This window comes from Fundulus heteroclitus, unplaced genomic scaffold, assembly GCF_011125445.2.
Source record: "Fundulus heteroclitus isolate FHET01 unplaced genomic scaffold, MU-UCD_Fhet_4.1 scaffold_215, whole genome shotgun sequence".
Classification (NCBI taxonomy): domain Eukaryota; kingdom Metazoa; phylum Chordata; class Actinopteri; order Cyprinodontiformes; family Fundulidae; genus Fundulus; species Fundulus heteroclitus.
In genome coordinates, this window is record NW_023396627.1 from 213,325 (window position 1) to 230,558 (window position 17,234).

The 17,234-nt window shown below is 39.1% G+C and overlaps 1 protein-coding gene across 1 annotated transcript; it reads right to left on the minus strand.

The window, feature by feature from the left end:
- Positions 1-286: 286 nt before the first annotated feature.
- On the minus strand, positions 287-13,898 carry LOC118559080 (casein kinase I). The gene is made up of 4 exons (XM_036129770.1): positions 13,250-13,898; positions 12,934-13,040; positions 11,874-12,000; positions 287-460 (listed from the first exon to the last, which is right to left on the minus strand). The coding sequence occupies exons 1-4, from the start codon at positions 13,370-13,372 to the stop codon at positions 302-304; spliced, it is 516 nt and encodes a 171-aa protein (XP_035985663.1). The 5' UTR covers positions 13,373-13,898; the 3' UTR covers positions 287-301.
- Between the last annotated feature and the right edge of the window lie 3,336 nt (positions 13,899-17,234).

The following is a 17,234-nucleotide window of genomic DNA, read 5'->3' on the forward strand; positions in this document are numbered from 1 at the left end:
TTTAGGGATTGCTCAGAATTTTCAGTGAATAGCATTTTCTCTGTTTTGAGCCCTGTTTTTCTGTCTTTTCTCAACACAGAGTCCCTAATTATTGTCAGGGTGTCTTTCAATCACTCAGTAGGCTGTTGCATAGCCCTTACCCCAGTGTAAAATTAAGCTAATGACAGCATAGGCAGTTTCTCCATTTCTCCCAGCCCACGTTAAAATTATGACAAAATTCTGGCTTACAAAAACTATACATCAAAAGGTAAATTAAATTGTAATTAGACAATAATTTGCATACAGGTTTTTGCCACAAGCTCTACATAGATCTTCTATGTGCCATATACAAAAAGTATGCATATGGGCTGCAAAAACTTACCTTGTTACAGTGACGGCCGATACCCATGAGGAAGTTATCCCGTTTGATATCTCTATGGATGAAGTTCTTCGTGTGTACATATTCAATTCTGCTGATCATCTAGAAGAAGACGTAAAGAGAATGCAAGTTGTTCACCATACAGTAATTACACTACAGCTTACAGAAATGCTAGTTATGACACTATTGGCTCAGAACATATCTGATTAGCTATGATTTTCTCCTGATAAGGCCACCAACAAGAGCTACTGCTGCCATTAAAGCATTTTATTTTTCTTAAACATAAAGTCGTGCTGAACCACTGCTCGGATACTTTAAATGTCTGCTCTGTCTTCACAAATATGTCTATATATAGATTAAATTGACCACGTTTCCACACAGAAATAAGATTTGTTTTTGTTTTTATATAAAGGACCTTGAGATGACTACAAGTATTGTGAATCATTGCTATAAAAACAAAATTAAAATTCTTTGTGTAACACTTGCGAATAATTTATCTTCGGAATGAATGATATCGGTCTTGCCAGATTGCATCCGAGCTATTTGTCTGTAGGCTCCCACGTAATAAGCGGACATGAGTCCGCGACGGTGACGTACAGAGTAGAGGCTGACATTTTTTCGGGAATCCCGCGGGTCACGTGATTCCTGCCGGAATCCCACGGGATGGGAGTCAGCATTAGTAAATATCACGTGATTGGGACGGTACAGGATTAAATATCAACGGGAGCAGACGAGAGCGGGAGTAAACCAATAGCAGGTACAATAAATTAGGATCGATGCCAAAAAATTTAAATAGAAAATCAAAAATGTAGGATCGGCGCTGTCATTTTGTAGTTTTTTTCTTCAAGAAACCTAAACTATAATGCAAGTCAAAAGAACTACACGACCCAGAAGCCAACAGTGCTTCCGGTCTATTTTTTTCCACCAGCGCTCACAAACAGAATGCAGAATCCAGAGAAGACAGATCACCCGCTATTACCATCTAATGTAGAACAGATTACTGGATCAATGTGTGCTTCTTTGTCTGTCTTGTTGTGTCTCTGCTCTGTCTTCTCTAACCCCCAGTCGGCCGAGGAAGATGACCGTTCATACTGAGCCTGGTTCTGGTTCTGCTGGAGGTTTTTCCTTCCCATTAATGGGAAGTTTTTCTTTCCGCTGTCGCTCCATGCGTGCTCAGTATGAGGGATTGCTGCAAAGCCATGGACAATGCAGACGACTCTCCCTGTAGCTCTACGCTTCTCCAGGAGGGAATGCTGCTTGTCGGACTTTGAAGCAATCAACTGGTTCCCTATATAGGACATTTTTGACCAATCTGTATAATATGATCGAATTTGACTTTGTAAAGTGCCTTGAGATGACATGTTTCATGAATTGGCGCTATACAAATAAAATTTAATTGAACTCAGCCTGGAAAAGTTGGATTTGCAACGCAAAGTCAGAAGTAAAGACTTATCTATTAAACTCACAGAGTGACTTTGAAGTTGCAAATATTAACAAACTTGACGAGAGTTGAATGTCACGGTGTTAACACTCAGTACCCTGCTAGTAAAATGTGTTTCCTAGACTCATTTTCCAATGTGCAACAGTGTAATAATACGGCCAATAACTTAAAACTACTTTATTATTTTATTTAGTATTATTTGAACAGTACTGTTTTTTTTCTGCTTTAACCCACTAACTGAACAATGTGTTAAGACTTCTCTTTCACTTTTTTAAAAAAGTAAAACATGTCTACTTCCATGTCTGGTCGGATAAAAATGAGACTGAGCTGACTGGAGCGGTTTTTCCTGGGTCCAGTTAGCTCCGCCTCCAGCTCCGCATCACCCCCGAAAATTAACATAATCCCACTCTCAATTTTGTAATAAAAGTTGAGAGGTCTGTCTAAAAATTTGTTTATTCTTTGATGAATGTATAGGTTCTGATAGTAAACCCTAATTAGTTTTGTGGATATTTTATTGCAACGGAAAAAATATGCTTGAATGATATTCAACTTTTTCTTTTACAAAACTGAGTTTTTGAACCATTGAGGTACATTATCTAAATTGTGAAAGTAATGCTTTTATGCACTTTTTTCTTAATTGAGTATAGATCTCTTGGTAGGTGCATTTTTCTTTAGTTTCAGCAATTTGAAATAATACTAACTTCATTGTTTATGTGAAACAATTACTTAACAAATTAGTAAAAGGCAACATTGTACATTTTGTTTATTCAACTAAGATAGGCATGGTCTGTTTCCTTGTTACTTTTATTATTTATTTATTATTATTATGCCTTTTACTTTAACTGGCCTTTACTACAGCTAAAACAGGAACTTAACTGACCCTTCATAGACATTCAGGTTTAATGTATTGCCAGAAAACTTAAAGAAGACAACAAGACTGGGAGTGGCGCAGAAGCGGGAGTCATTCGGAATGGGAGCGGGATGGGAGTGGGAGTAATTTTACCAGGAGTGGTGACGGACAGGACTTTTTCAGTGGGAGTGGGATGGGACAGGAGTGAAAATCCACCTCCCGTGTCACCCTCTAGTACAGAGACTTAATTTTACGAGGGCATACGTGACTTCACTATAAACTGCTTGGTGGGAAGAAGTCCCCAAGGCAGCTGCAACTCGCAAGCTCCTGCAGCCTCTCTGCACCACAGACCTACATATCCCACAGTGCTGCTGTGGGATATGTCATTCCTTTACTTTCAGCTCAGTGTCATCGCCGTTCATATGCAGATATACTCACACTCCCGCCAGGCGAGAGCGTGCTCAGAGTCACGACAAATTTCTAACTGCCTTGATAAATGTTTCTGAGTTTTGTAAACGGGCTCAATTGCTGAGGATGGCTGCACTAAAAAGTCCCACGTTGGGAGCATTGAGGAGATTTATTTTCTCCTGGCCATGAGACATCGGTGGAGTCTGTTCTAACGGGGGAGCATGGGCACTCGTTCAAGAGAAACTGTTCTAAACGACCAAATATTATCCTTGACAGTAATAGTATTGCTTGTGAGGAGCATGGGATCCAACCGGATAAATGCATCCTTTGTCAGTTTTTTTCTGTTGTTACAACTGAAAAAGGACGCATTTATTTCATGTGGTGTGATTACTTCAATATACTGAAACTGTTTGCATGAACTATCAACTATTATACATCAACTATTATAAGCATTAACTTTTAAGTCCGATGTCTGGGCTCATTTTGGAATTCACGTGTAAATCCTGAACTCAGGAAATCCACAAAGCAAGGTGGTTTGTAAGCTGCGGCCATACAGAATAAAAAAACTGCAGGTAACACAACAAATTTGCACACTTAATCAGATATCAGTTGTTTGTATCGGCTCTACAACAACCTGTGGCTAGAACTGTTGACGCCAAACAGACCGCAAATCGACAAATCATTTACCTCTAAACTGGCGCAAGCTCTGTCCGCGCACAGAAAAATCACAAAGTCTGTAGCCGTGTTGATTTGCAAAGACGTACAACCATACAGTGTTGTTGAAATCCAGGGTTTGAAAATATTTTAAAGACACTGGAACCACACTACGCAATACCAACACATGACATTGACTTAAGTTGCCTTACCGAAACACACGAAAGTGAACATTTTTCCGTTTTGGAGTCGTTAAAGTCGGCAGAAAGAGTCGCTTTGACCTGTGATGGCTAGACCTCAAGAGCGACAGAGCCCTGATTAGGGGTATTGTTTATACAGAACAGTTTCCTGATATTCTCTTTTTGCACATTGTACAAAGTAGTTCTTGATAATGTGCTAATTGTAATGTTTATCGGCTCAGAAATGTGAGATCACATTCATTTGTTTACCTGGGCATGAAAATAAGTATTTACAAAATCTCAACAGAAACTTCAATCATTTTTGTCTTTCTACTTTTTACTAAATGAAAACCAAAGCCTTTGTATTGGCACTGAATCGAACTCCTACTAGATAGACATCATGAGTGGTTCAGAATCAGACTGTACAACTAAAGGGGAAATCCGGTCAACAAGGAAAAATCAGGGGACCATTAGCTATAACTAAAACTAATACGTTTGTGGTTATTTAATGAACTTATCTTTAATCAATAAGAAAATAAAACATAAATTGTCGTCTGGATCACTGTGTATGGGGGCGGCCATCACTGCCCCATATTTGGGCAGTAAGGGCCGTCTGACATCACATCCTGCGACGTGGAAAAGCGGAGCAGCGACAGCATTTCTCCGCTCTTTCCAAGCAAAGTCAATAGGAGCCGTTCTACACAGCTGCGATCATCAACATTTTTTTTCGAATTTTCAGAGGACTTCACCACTGACATTCGCAAGAGCTATTGTTACAGCAACAATGCCCGCGTGCGTGGCCATTGGATGTTCCAACACAACTGGTAAAAGTAGAAAAAACCTTGCTTATTTCAACTTTCTGATTCATGAGTCACCGGGCTCATTGCTGGATTGCCAACTTGAAGAAAGCGGATTTGCATCTAACTTCTGGCCAGAGAGAAAACACGTCATATGCAGCGACCATTTCGAAGAAGAATGTTTTGAACATGACATGAGAGCGAGGATTTTCGGTAAGTTATTTTGGAATTTAGAAATTCTAATTTAGAATTTGCGGGGATGGTTACCGACCCAGAGGGGCGGAGGGATACCACATCACATGTGGTGACTGAGTTTGCACTGCATGTGCTGGAACCCGTGACTCATGAAATTTAGAAGCGCTTTTAGAAAAAAGAAGCCCAAGTCGCATGTGTCCGAGGGTAAAAGAAACAACAGTGAGGGCAGCGCGGGTCTGTTTTAGCTACAGTTTTCTAGCACTCTTAAAACTACGGACAAGCGCCGAGGGTAAAAGAAACACAGTCCGGAGAGCGCAGCGGGGTGAAAAACATTAGGGAACGGTGTGTGTGTTTTGACACGACGCGCGATTAACGGCGACAAAAAAATTGTCGGTGTTAAAATGGGTTTACGTTAACGCCGTTAATAACGCGTTTAACTGACAGCACTAATTATATATATATATATATATATATATAGATATATATATATATATATATCATATATATATATATATATATATATATATATATATATATATATATATATATATATAGGGGACCCGACTGAGTTTGCACTGGAAATAAGTTCGGGTTCTGTCAAGAAACTCTTCTAAAAAAAAATCCATATCGCTATCAGATGATGATATGTTCCACGGAGCTCCCATCACTGTCACTAAGTACTTCATCACTCTCTGCTTCGTACAGAGCACCAGTCGTCGCCATCTTGGAAAATAGTGCGTCATGACAAACAACAGAGTGTTGGGACTTTCTCAACAGTGGGTCCGCTGAATGACGTCACAAAATGGGAGGTGACAGTACTATTCTTGACCAAGATGGGTTCCTCCACATAAACATGATTAAATTAAAATTATTCATAATTAAAAAAAACGTATAATTTATTGCACAGTATGTGGTAGTTTTATATTTAAAGTACTTTCAGCAGTTTGAATTCTGATTTTGACCGGACTTCTCCTTTAAAATTTAATAAAGTAATACTCAAAAATATTATAAAATCTGGCAGATCTAGATTTTTAAGATTTTTTGAGAGAAAGCTGTATTCTGTGATTTTAATGGACAGCTAAGTGGAAAAACACCTCGGGGGTCTTTACAGCAGCAGACCGTGAGACCATACACCAGCATTAGGCCCTTTACCATCACACCTCAAAGGCCCTCTCTGAGCCTTTCCATGTGGGGGGTTTTCAGTTTCTCCGGGCTTTAGTTTCACAGTCCTGGTCTGAAGAATTTGACCACCACTACTTTCATTCATTCCATCTGTGGTCAGTTTGTTCTTCCACCGACAAACCTCAGACTGGCAGACGTCGGCTTTGCAAAGACCTGTCCTAGACTAGGGCTGGGCGATATGGCAAAAATAAATATCACGATTTTTTGATTATATTATTGTGATCTCGATTTTATCACGATTTTTTAGATACGACCAACATAACTTCAATTACATGCAAAGAAGAGAAAAATTAAATAAATGAACAAGTTTATTTAAAATTAGAGGATCAAAGCATTGCTAGCAAACTTATTTTTTTTTATTTCTATATTGTAAAACACACCAAAGATTATAAAATGCAATAACTCCTGAGTAAAACAATTACAAATTAGTCACATTTTTCAAGTAACTACAGTAAAAATAATAAAAATTCTAACTGTATCTTAGTGCAGTTTTATTCCTTTAAATCTGGACTGGTCTAATAAAATAAAAGAAAAAAGAAAGCACACAGAAACTAACTTGAGTTTTTTAAAAAAATATTACATTAAACAATAGATTTGTATAATTTCTAAGTCTTTAGAAACAAAAACTATTATGGAACAGCAAATATAGTGCAAGTCAAGATGTAATGTGCAATCTATGATAAATCAATAAACAATCTTCATATTAGGGATATAAATACAGCTTTAACTAGTGCAAATATGTTGTGCAAAACTTGTCCAGCAATTCTGATGAAATAGGAACAGAAATTTGCCTCTTAAAAAGTAACAGCTTGTGGTGGCAAAAAACTGCACATTTTTAATATTTTGTAAAACTTTCTCTCTGCATTCAGCGTACATACGTGGAATAGCGGTGTTTGAAAAATACTTGCGGCTGGGCAAACTCGTAGCGTGGATCCAAAACGTTTAACATTTTATTAATCCCACTCCTTCTACGGTTTGTAGAGGACATTAATCTTTCACCAAGTGAAACGTCACCGCTTCAGTCACGCTGTTCCCACCGTTTACTGCCTTTATCGTAGGGAGTAAGTTTTGTAAATGAATCTGTTAACGTTTGCTGCTTGGGAGAAGGACCGGTCGCTGCTGAAGCTGCAGTCGGCTTTTTAGCTTTAGCCACCAGGCTCTCGTTATACTGTTTAGGATGCCTTCGTTTCAGATGATTAAACAGGTTCGTTGTGTTGCCGTCACTTGCCTTGACGCTCTCCTTGCAGACTTTGCATGTAATGTTTTTTTGTTCTTTATCGTCAGAAGTGAAGCCAAACCAGTTCCATATGATGGACGAAGCATTTCTTTTCGGAACAAAATCCTCGCTTTCAGCTGCTGCCATGCCTCCCGCTTGTTGTAGCTACCTTGGCCGACGCACATGAGGGGGAGGGGAGAAATACAGCAGCACTACAGTTCTGTGGATCCTGATAAAATGGTCTCTTAATAATTACAGATCGTCAGAGGTGCAGATCGTAACACGGTCTTAAATCGTCATATCGCACACCCCTATCCTAGACTCTTTCTGATTGGCTAGATGTCCCAGATCTGCCAGTTTTCATTGGTTGAGCGCAGCTTCAGTTTAAAACCTTGAATAAAAAGTCTAAACGGAACCAGGCGGATCTATCTTATGCTCTCCTTTTCCAATTGACGGAAATCTGTTGCAGCAACGAAGAACTTTAACCCATGAATCAGAGTGATCAGGGTTTCCCCCAGCGTATTATAAGCCTGGCGGGCCACCAGGTTTATAATACATGTCACGAGTTAAAACAAAAATAATCAGTTTGACTGAAAATCTTTCTAGTTAGCCCATATATTCCCAGGGCCGTGGACATCATGCCACATTACATACCTCACTTGCTTATTGTGCAAAGTCAACTTTAATCAAATCTGGCCATTTTAAAATAGGCATTGATAATTCCTGTATCCCTCCCACCTTTCAGTTTCAGACCCTTGACATCATCCTGGTTAGTCCTCTCCATCCTCTTCTTCACTTTCCACATCCATAACATCACCTGGTTAACTTAGTTTCATCTTTGCAGCATCAAGTAAGTTCTTCCTTCACACTTTTGCCAAACTGGTTCACAGTCCACTCACCTCTCAACTTTACAATTTCAACTCCCTTCCCTCTCCGTCCCCCAGAAAACCCTCCATAAACTGCAACCAGTACAAAAGACAGCAGCTTGCATCATTACATTATCTACTTCACATCTGTACATTAACGCCAATGTCTCCATGTCACATTCAATATAAATCAATCCTATGAATACAAGGCCAACCATAACCCTGTCCTTTCGTAAATTTCTTACTTTCATATCTATCCAAGTGAATTCAACTTCAAATTATTTGCTATGATATTTATCTTATTTTATTTAGTACCATACTTATCCATAGGGTGATCTTAGGGGGCTTATAAATAAAATGTTATATTACAATAAAAGGGGAACCACACTACTGAAATACTGAAGATAACAGGGAAGTGATTTAAAACGAACTAAAACTGGGACTTTGTGGTTACACACACGGTCTGCCATGGATACAGGTGCCTCGGTTCTGTTGCTGTTTCACATAGGGTGACCAGATCTCAAATGAGCAAATGTGGGACAATAGGATTCTTGAGAGGGACAATGCGGGCCGCATAACCAATACTTTGATGTTGTTATACATTTTTATTTAACACAGATCATACAATAATCAATCTCTGCTTTGCCCGTTATTGCAGAACAATTATCACAACTCACAGGTTTATAAAAAGGGAATATGTAACTTTTTGGAAGTTAATTAAACTGTTACATTTTAGACCTGTGACTGAAGACCTGTCTAGGATGTATCCTGTGTCCCCCGCCTCTCGACCATGGACTGCTGGAGATAGTCACCAGCCCCCCCCCCCCCCCCCCCCCCCCTCACCCACACACCCCAATCACCCTGTGTTGCGTCGAGCCGAGTTTCCCTATCAGATACTGCTGGAAGTAACATATGCACAGATGTTAAACTTTGCGTAAAATTAAATATGGTTGAAGATAATCTTGGCTGCCTGTCTGGCAGGTGTTTTTGGGGTTGGAGTAAAAATGAGTCCATAGATCGACAGGAGGATTTTAAGCTGTGTTTCATAAAAAGTTATCTGAGAATCACCTTTCTCTGGCCTCTGGCTCTTCGTGATCTAAATAAAAACTTAATAGCGACTTATATCCCTGGTTGGTTGCCCACATTTATCAGCTAAGTTACTAAGTGAGGGAATAAACGCTGACAGATGACATAGCGACAGGTGGAAATACCACTGATTAAAAGAGAGACCAACTATATAGATACGCTTACCAAAGAAGTTATTTTCCGATGCTCAATCTGCTGAACTTTCTGTTGAACTTTTTTTTTTTATCATCGCCCAGGACCTGAAGTGGGAGCTGAACATCAACTCCCTCACCAAGAAAGCCCCGCAGAGGATGTACTTCCTTGCAGCAGCTTTAGAAATTCAACCTGCCAAGGACAATGATGGTGCACTTCTACTCCTTTCTACTCATTGAGTCCATCCTCACCTCCTCCATCACCATCCGGTACGCTGGTGCCACCACCAAGAACAAAGGCAGACTGCAGCGTGTCATCCGGTCTGCAGAGAAAGTGATTGGCTGCAATCTTCTATCTCTCCAGGACCTGTACACCTCCAGGATTCTGAGGCGTGCAGGGAAGATTGTGGCTGATCCCTCGCACCCCAGTCACAAACTATTTCAGACACTTCCCTCTGGCAGGAGGCTGCAGTCCATCTGGACCAAAACCTCACGCCACAAGAACAGTTTCTTCCCATCTGCTACCAGCATTACCAACAAGGCCAAGAGCCGCCCGTGACCTTTGACACTGCCTCTCCCCTGTTCAAGACTTACAAGCTTCTACATTACATTAACACACAGTCTACTGTGTGTATAGCTTCTGTATATATATCTATTCTATTTTATTTTGTCTGCACCATCAACACCAAGTCAAATTCCTTGTAAGTTCAAACCTACTTGGCGATAAACTTAATTCTGATTCTGGACTCAGAATTAAGTCCAGAGTTAATTCTGGACTTAACTAAGAGCTACAATGGAAGGTTCTTTATGCCTCCACCTGCACCTTCTTGTATGAGCCGATGTGACGAGTGAATTTCTCCATTGTGAGATCAATAAAGACTATCTTATCTTATCTTATCTCAGCATAACCGTTTGGTATAGGAGCTGCACAGTGCAGGAGAGAATGGACTTGAACACAGGTGGTGAGTATAGCACAGGGGATTGTGTGATGCTGTCTACAAGATCTGGACATGGTTTATGCAGCACGAGTCCAGAGAATGGCCAGATTCATTGTCACTGATCCAACCAACACAAGCAATGCACTGTTTGACCCACAGCCAAAAGGTAAACAATCTAGGAACAGTAAATCCAAAACCAACAGACTCAAAAACAGATTATTTCTACAAACTGTAAGGGCTATCGCCCCCTGCTGAGAAGATTGTGGGTTTTTACATGTTAAGGCCACTAAATACTCAAGACAACCTGTGTCAGTCCCGCAGCGAATGACGTCATTTTGTTCTCTCAGCTCTGTCTTGGAGGCTTTGCCTGTTTGTTCTCGCCACAACCTCTAGGCAGAACCTTTGCTTACAGGGTGTCCGACTACTGTACCATGATTGGACAGGATTTAGATGGGCGTGTTTAGGGTGGAAAAGCGTAAATGTCTTATGTATCTGTCGAACTGCAGTCAGACTTTTGGAACTCAGTACAAGTCTCAGCTGATCCTAAAGACTAATTTGCACGTTCCAAGCTTCTCAGTAAGTGTGTTTGGCTAGTGCAATGAACTGAATCTATTCATATAATAAAAGTTTGAAAATACTATGTCTGTAGTGTCTGCCTGTATCTGAGTCAGTGTCCGCCTCAACAAAAGTTATCACGGTAACACATGGTGCCAATAAGGATTCTTGATTGGCAAATCCCAGCTCACCTTTTATAAGAGAGATATAATAAATTTGTATTTAGTGGTGAGAAGTCAAAGTTTGAAGCCAGGTAATGCCACTGGCCTTTGACAAAAACACAAACCTTTAATAACGTTTTTTAATCTACCACGTCTTCAGAGTGTCCCAACAGGTTTGAAGCCAATAACGCAAAATACCTAGGAGGTGTTTGTTCAAAATGGTACATTTGACACAAATTGGAAAACATTCTGTTAGGTTAAATGCATACCCCAAAAAAACTTTCTTTGTCCTGTGTTATACATGTGATCTTACTGCAAATCAACCAGTAACATCCAATTGGTCTGAGGAAAGTTTACAGTTGTAGCAAGAAGATTCTAATAAACAAAATACCTTTTATCCATTTTACTTACACAGATTTTTGAGGCCTTTAAAAAATCCATTAGTTCTTGCATAGAAGCAAACCTTTTTTTTTTTTTGACAGTTGTTTTCACATTTTCTCTGAATGTTTGTGTTTCTGAAAGTTGTTTACATTTCTACTTAAGATTTCACATCAGTTTTATAAAGTAATAGTAATGTACAGATTAGTTAATTAGCAGAATACACTTGATACTGGTGTTGTGGGAATTGTTTTAAATGCTTTGTTTGCACGTGATATACATGCAGGCATCACACAGTGATAAACCATCACTGTTGTCTTTGTGAGAAGCACATATAAAAATTTGCCATCTTGAAATTGCAGGAAATAACAAATTGTTCAGTTTTATGCTCTTACTACACCGCTATGAAGACTCATTCTTTTCCAAAATGTACAGATTTTATTTTGAGGTCATACTTGATTAGTGGAATTTTTCTTACTTGATCTGCCAGCATCAGGACGGTTTTCATGGTAAATCGTCGGGAGCAGAAGTTAAATAGGTCCTCCAAACTGGGCCCAAGCAAATCCATGACTAGGACATTGTAGTCTTTCTCCTGGCCATACCACCTAATAATAAACACACACACACACACACACACACACACACACACACACACACACACACACACACACGATATTTTGCAATGTGCATATACTTGTTGATCAAGATCGTGCTGTTTTAGCAATGAAACAACTTAGTAGTAGTTGCATAATGACATTACCTCTTTACCTTCTAAAACATTATGCCACCACCTAAGTGTCACTAAATATATTACAGCAGTTGTCTCCCATTTATGTTTTAAATTAGTCTCTGATCCAGCACACCTGATTGCATTACCTAATCTTTATGCCACTAAAAGCTAAAAAGCCCTGTTAATCGAGTATTTGTTTAAGGCATGTGCATGACAGCAGGGACACACACACACAAAACATGCAGGACAGCGAGTCCTGAGGACCAGGGATGAGAAGCCCCGTACAGCAGATATAGCTTGAATACGTGGTACTTAAACAGTGATAATGGTTTGAGAGTGATACTGCGTCAACAAAATTAGGCTGAAATGTATCAAATATACGCGCACTGATGACAAAGTGTATGTCGTTTTGAGGAATCTGATTTTGACGAACCGACAGATCCGGCTCCCAACCGTTCGACTAACTTCACTGAGGAACTATGTATACTCCGAAAGCTCCGCCGCCATTTTCTAACAGACATGTTGGGAAGTAGCACAACAAAAGAGGAGCGGCCATTTCCAACCACACTGCTTTTCCCTGCCCAGGATCCAAATACGGCCTAAAGAGACTTTACAGTGAAATAAGTTTGTGAAAAATAATCTGCTGTCATAAAAATAGATCCAAGTTTACTACTTCGCGAGCCTGATCTCAACGAAACCTTTGCTAAATCACTTTTGGTACTAGGTGTCTTCAACTGCAAAAACAAACGGAACCTCATAAACACGATGACACTAACAAAACTACGAAGTGGTGAAAAGATGTTGTTACCTGATGTGTGGAATCCCGACTCCTCCTTGAAGAATCTTGTACAATTTGCTTTCGTATAGAAGCTGTGGATGTCTGGCTTTTTGGGATTCTAGTTTTACAGCTACCTCCTATGAATCACACACAACAGCAGCATTTATGTTATTACTGCAGCACATACATCTAAGACTAATACTTTCGATATAATGATAGAGGAATGTGAAACCATAGTTCTCCGGTAAACAGAGCTATGTCACAATCTGCCTCTCATAGAGACACAAAAATGAACCACTGTAATCCCAAACAAGAACACAGAAACAAGAATATTTGGCCAAGTTACCTCTCCATTTGTGATGTTGATTGCCAAGTAAATGTCGCCGAAAGATCCCGATCCAATTTTTCTGACAAGCTTGTACTTTCCACCGACAATGAATTCGGCTTTGGAACCGCTGCTGCTGGCCATACTACCGACTGAATAACTACCACCAACTGAGAAGCTTGAAGATCGTTGTGTTTGTCAGCTAAACCCGGCTATCGGTAGAACATAAAGTCGCGTTATTGGCCAAACCAATTCACAGACTCTGAAATTGTCTAAAAACAATTCTTCCAGCTATGTAAAAGATCACCACTGAGGTTATTGGCTTCGTCATGGGCCAGAATCTATAATTCCTTTAGAAATGCCGTGTCAAGCAGAGGGTGTAAATCCAAAACTAAATCCGAACAAGCTGAAGGCCTTTAACAAGAAGCTAACGTTGGCAGACCTAACTTTAGCATCAAGGTAACGCTATGGTGAGCAGTCAAACTAAATACTATCCCGAGCCTCTGTCACATGGGACTGAAAACGACACTCCCGATTATGTTGTCGCTCTACAACTCCTTGCCTTCGTTTTCGGCTAACTTTAAGAACCGCAACCGTCCGTACAAAGCGCAACCCACTCACTCCGCCATCTTGTCTTCTCTACCCTTTCTCAACTGGTTTCCGTTGAAGGCGATAAGCTATGCTGTCTCACGGCCCCTTCAAGTGCTGTTTGGAATTACAGGACCAGGAACAAAACATAAAAAAGAGAAATTACTCAAGTTTATTACAATAGAGAATATTGTAATTTTTTTACTTCTGTTTTCTTTAATTTAATATGATATATTATGTTTACAATCTAATTGTTACATCGTTTAACACAATGTTTTCTGGGCAAATTCAACTAATTTGAGCAAAATTCAGTTTTCAATATTGACTACATTATTGATCAGTTTCGAACTTATTTCTGAATTGATAGTTGTTTCCAGCAGGGGTTAAATTATGCCAGTACAGTCCTGCTGCTATCACCCCTTTTTTTAACTGCAATGAGTAATGTTTAACATTACTAGAAAGTTGAAATTGATGATAGTGTAACAATAATAATAACAACTAGAAAAAGCTGTTCCTACGCAACAGCGAGTGAGAATGCTAATCTGCAAAATGATTTGAGGAGAAGATGCAGACGTTTCATGCAGAAGAGAAAAAAGCTGAAAAACATTTAAGAATTTGAAAAATTTGAAGAAATTGAAAAATTTGAACAATTTGTAGTAGTAGTAGCAGTAGTATCAGTAGTAGTAGTAATAGTAGTAGTAGTATTCAGTAGTAGTAGTTGTAGTAGTAGTAGTAGAAGTAGTAGTAGAAGAAGTAGTAGTAGTAGTATCAGTAGTAGTAGTATCAGTAGTAGTAGTAGTTGTATCAGTTTTTAAAGAATTTGAAGGAATTTGAAGAATTTGAAGTAATTTGTAGTAGTAGTAGTAGTATCAGTAGTACTAGTAGTAGTAGTTGTTGTATTAGTAATAGTAGTAGTATCAGTAGTCGTAGGAGTAGTATCAGTAGTAGTAGTAGTATCAGTTTTTAAAGAATTTGAAGGAATTTGAAGAATTTGAAGGAATTTGTAGTAGTAGTAGTAGTAGTAGTAGTAGTAGTAGTATCAGTAGTACTAGTAAAAGTAGTTGTTGTATTAGTAGTAGTAATAGTAGTAGTATGAGTAGTAGTATCAGTAGTAGTAGTAGTATCAGTTTTTAAAGAATTTGAAGGAATTTTGTAGCAGTAGTACTATTAGTAGTAGTAGTAGTAGTATCAGTAGTACTACTACTAGTAGTAGTTGTATTAGTAGTAGTAATAGTTGTAGTAGCAGTAGTAGTTGTTGTAGTAGCAGTAGCAGCAGTAGTATCATTGGTAGTAGTAGTAGTAGTATCAGTAGTAGTAGTAGTAGTAGTAGTATCAGTAGTACTAGTAGTAGTAGTTGTTGTATTAGTAGTAGTAATAGTAGTAGTATCAGTAGTAGTTGTTGTAGTATCAGCAGTAGCATCAGTAGTAGTAGCAGTAGCAGCAGTAGTATCATTAGTAGTAGAAGTAGTAGTAGTAGTAGTAGTAGTAGTAGTGGTAGTAGTATCAGTAGTACTAGTAGTAGTAGTAGTAGTAGTATCTGTTGTAGTAATAGTATTGGCATCAGTTGTATCAGAAGAACTAGAAGGAATTTGAAGAATTTGAAAAATTTGAAGGAATTTGCATTCATTTCAATGGGAGCAAAAAACGCACAAAAAGTACAAATACTTCAAAAAGTATAAAAGGTACCATAACCATGAGACATAGCAGTAATGTCGAGAACCAGCCGAACGTTTTGGTACGAAAATCGTTGAAATCGGTTGAAGTATGCAGGAGTAGTTAGACGCACAAAAACGTACGGAATAATAATAATAATAATAATAATAATAAAGAAAAACAGGAAAACAATAAGTGAGAATGCTGTATAGCATTCTCACTGATAATAATAAAGAAAAACAGGAAAACAATAAGTGAGAATGCTGTATAGCATTCTCACTGATAATAATAAAGAAAAACAGGAAAACAATAAGTGAGAATGCTGTATAGCATTCTCACTGATAATGAAACGATGAATGACACGTGAGACTGTGTGATCCGGCAAGAAGAGCTCTGTGTCCAGACACCCATCGGGATTGACCAAGATGACGATGACTTATATTAACGTGAGAGCCATAACTATCTGCACAAGTTATTAAAGAATACATTGATTGACACCAACATCTCAAGGAAATTAAAGAAAACAACAAGCCCCCCACCCCCCCAGGCAAGTATTTCAATCACTAACGTACACCTTGCTAGTACTTGGACTCCTTTTGCCTTCAGAACTGAGCTTAATCCTCTGTGGGTTAGATTCAACAAGATACGGAAAACATTCCTCAGAGAGTTTGGTCCATATTGACATGATAGCATCACGCAGATGCTGCAGATTTGTCAGCTGCACATTCATAATGCGAATCTCCACCACATCCCAAACATCTATTGGATTGAGATCTGGTGACTGTGGAGGCTATTTGGTTACAGTAAACTCATTGTCATATTCAAGAAACCAGTCTGACATACTATTACTCCCCTGGCTCAAAATGTTATGTTGTAATTGTTAATTAACATGTTCGACAGTTTAATTAAAAAAAATCACAGTGCTTTGTTGTTTCTCCCAGCATCTTTTGCTCACAAGTTTAAGCGCTTTATGGATAAAATTAGTCAGCACAGCAATTGGTTTTAGCCTGCAAGGGTAACGTCCACCTGTTAGCTCCTTCATCAGTTTTGTTTGTACAAATGACTCAAAGTCTGCTGGAGAGCACAAATATGGGTCCTTCAAAAGTTGTGTTCTTCCAATGGCCATTTCCCATTGCGCTCTTCTTCTTTTCATGTGGGAAATGATGAAGAATCACCTCACTTTTTCTGTGTTTTTTTGTTTTGAAATTTCAGCCAACAGCGACACAGTGGGGCATTGCTAAATTTACACCAGTCAAACCCAATACTATAACAAAACAACTCGGTTAACGTTAGCTTTCTTGTGTTAATTCTGTAGGTTCCAGTCCAGTAGGACCTAACCACACAACAGCATGCATTGTGCAGGTGAAAAAATGGCAACTCTGTGCGTGAAAAATATAACAAAGGATATACAATTTCTGCGATAGATTGATGACCTGTCCAGGGTGTACCCCACCTCTCGCCCATTGACAGCTGGAGATAGGCACCAGCGCCCCTCATGACCCCACAAGGGATAGACATGTTAGAAAATGGATGGATGGATTTATGTAAAAATTTTGACGTAATTATGAGTTTTTACATCTGACAAACAATCATTTTTAAGTTAATAGGAAAATGACAACATATTTAGGTCAACATGTTGAACTAATTGTGAATTGCTTTAAAAACCAATTCAAAAATATTTGCTCAAGAAAAAGATGGACATCTCTTCAGTCTCTCCTATGGTGCCCCTCTCCTTCTGAGCAGCTGACAAGGCTGGGGGGGTCAC

Coding starts and splice junctions, on each gene's coding strand:
- LOC118559080 (XM_036129770.1), bottom strand. CDS start 13,372: ATGGCCAGCAGCAGCGGTTCCAAAGCCGAATTCATTGTCGGTGGAAAG. Junction 12,001..12,933: donor GTCGGGATTCCACACATCAG/GTAACAACATCT, acceptor GTTTATTATTAG/GTGGTATGGCCAGGAGAAAG. Junction 461..11,873: donor TCCTGATGCTGGCAGATCAA/GTAAGAAAAATT, acceptor GTCTTCTTCTAG/ATGATCAGCAGAATTGAATA.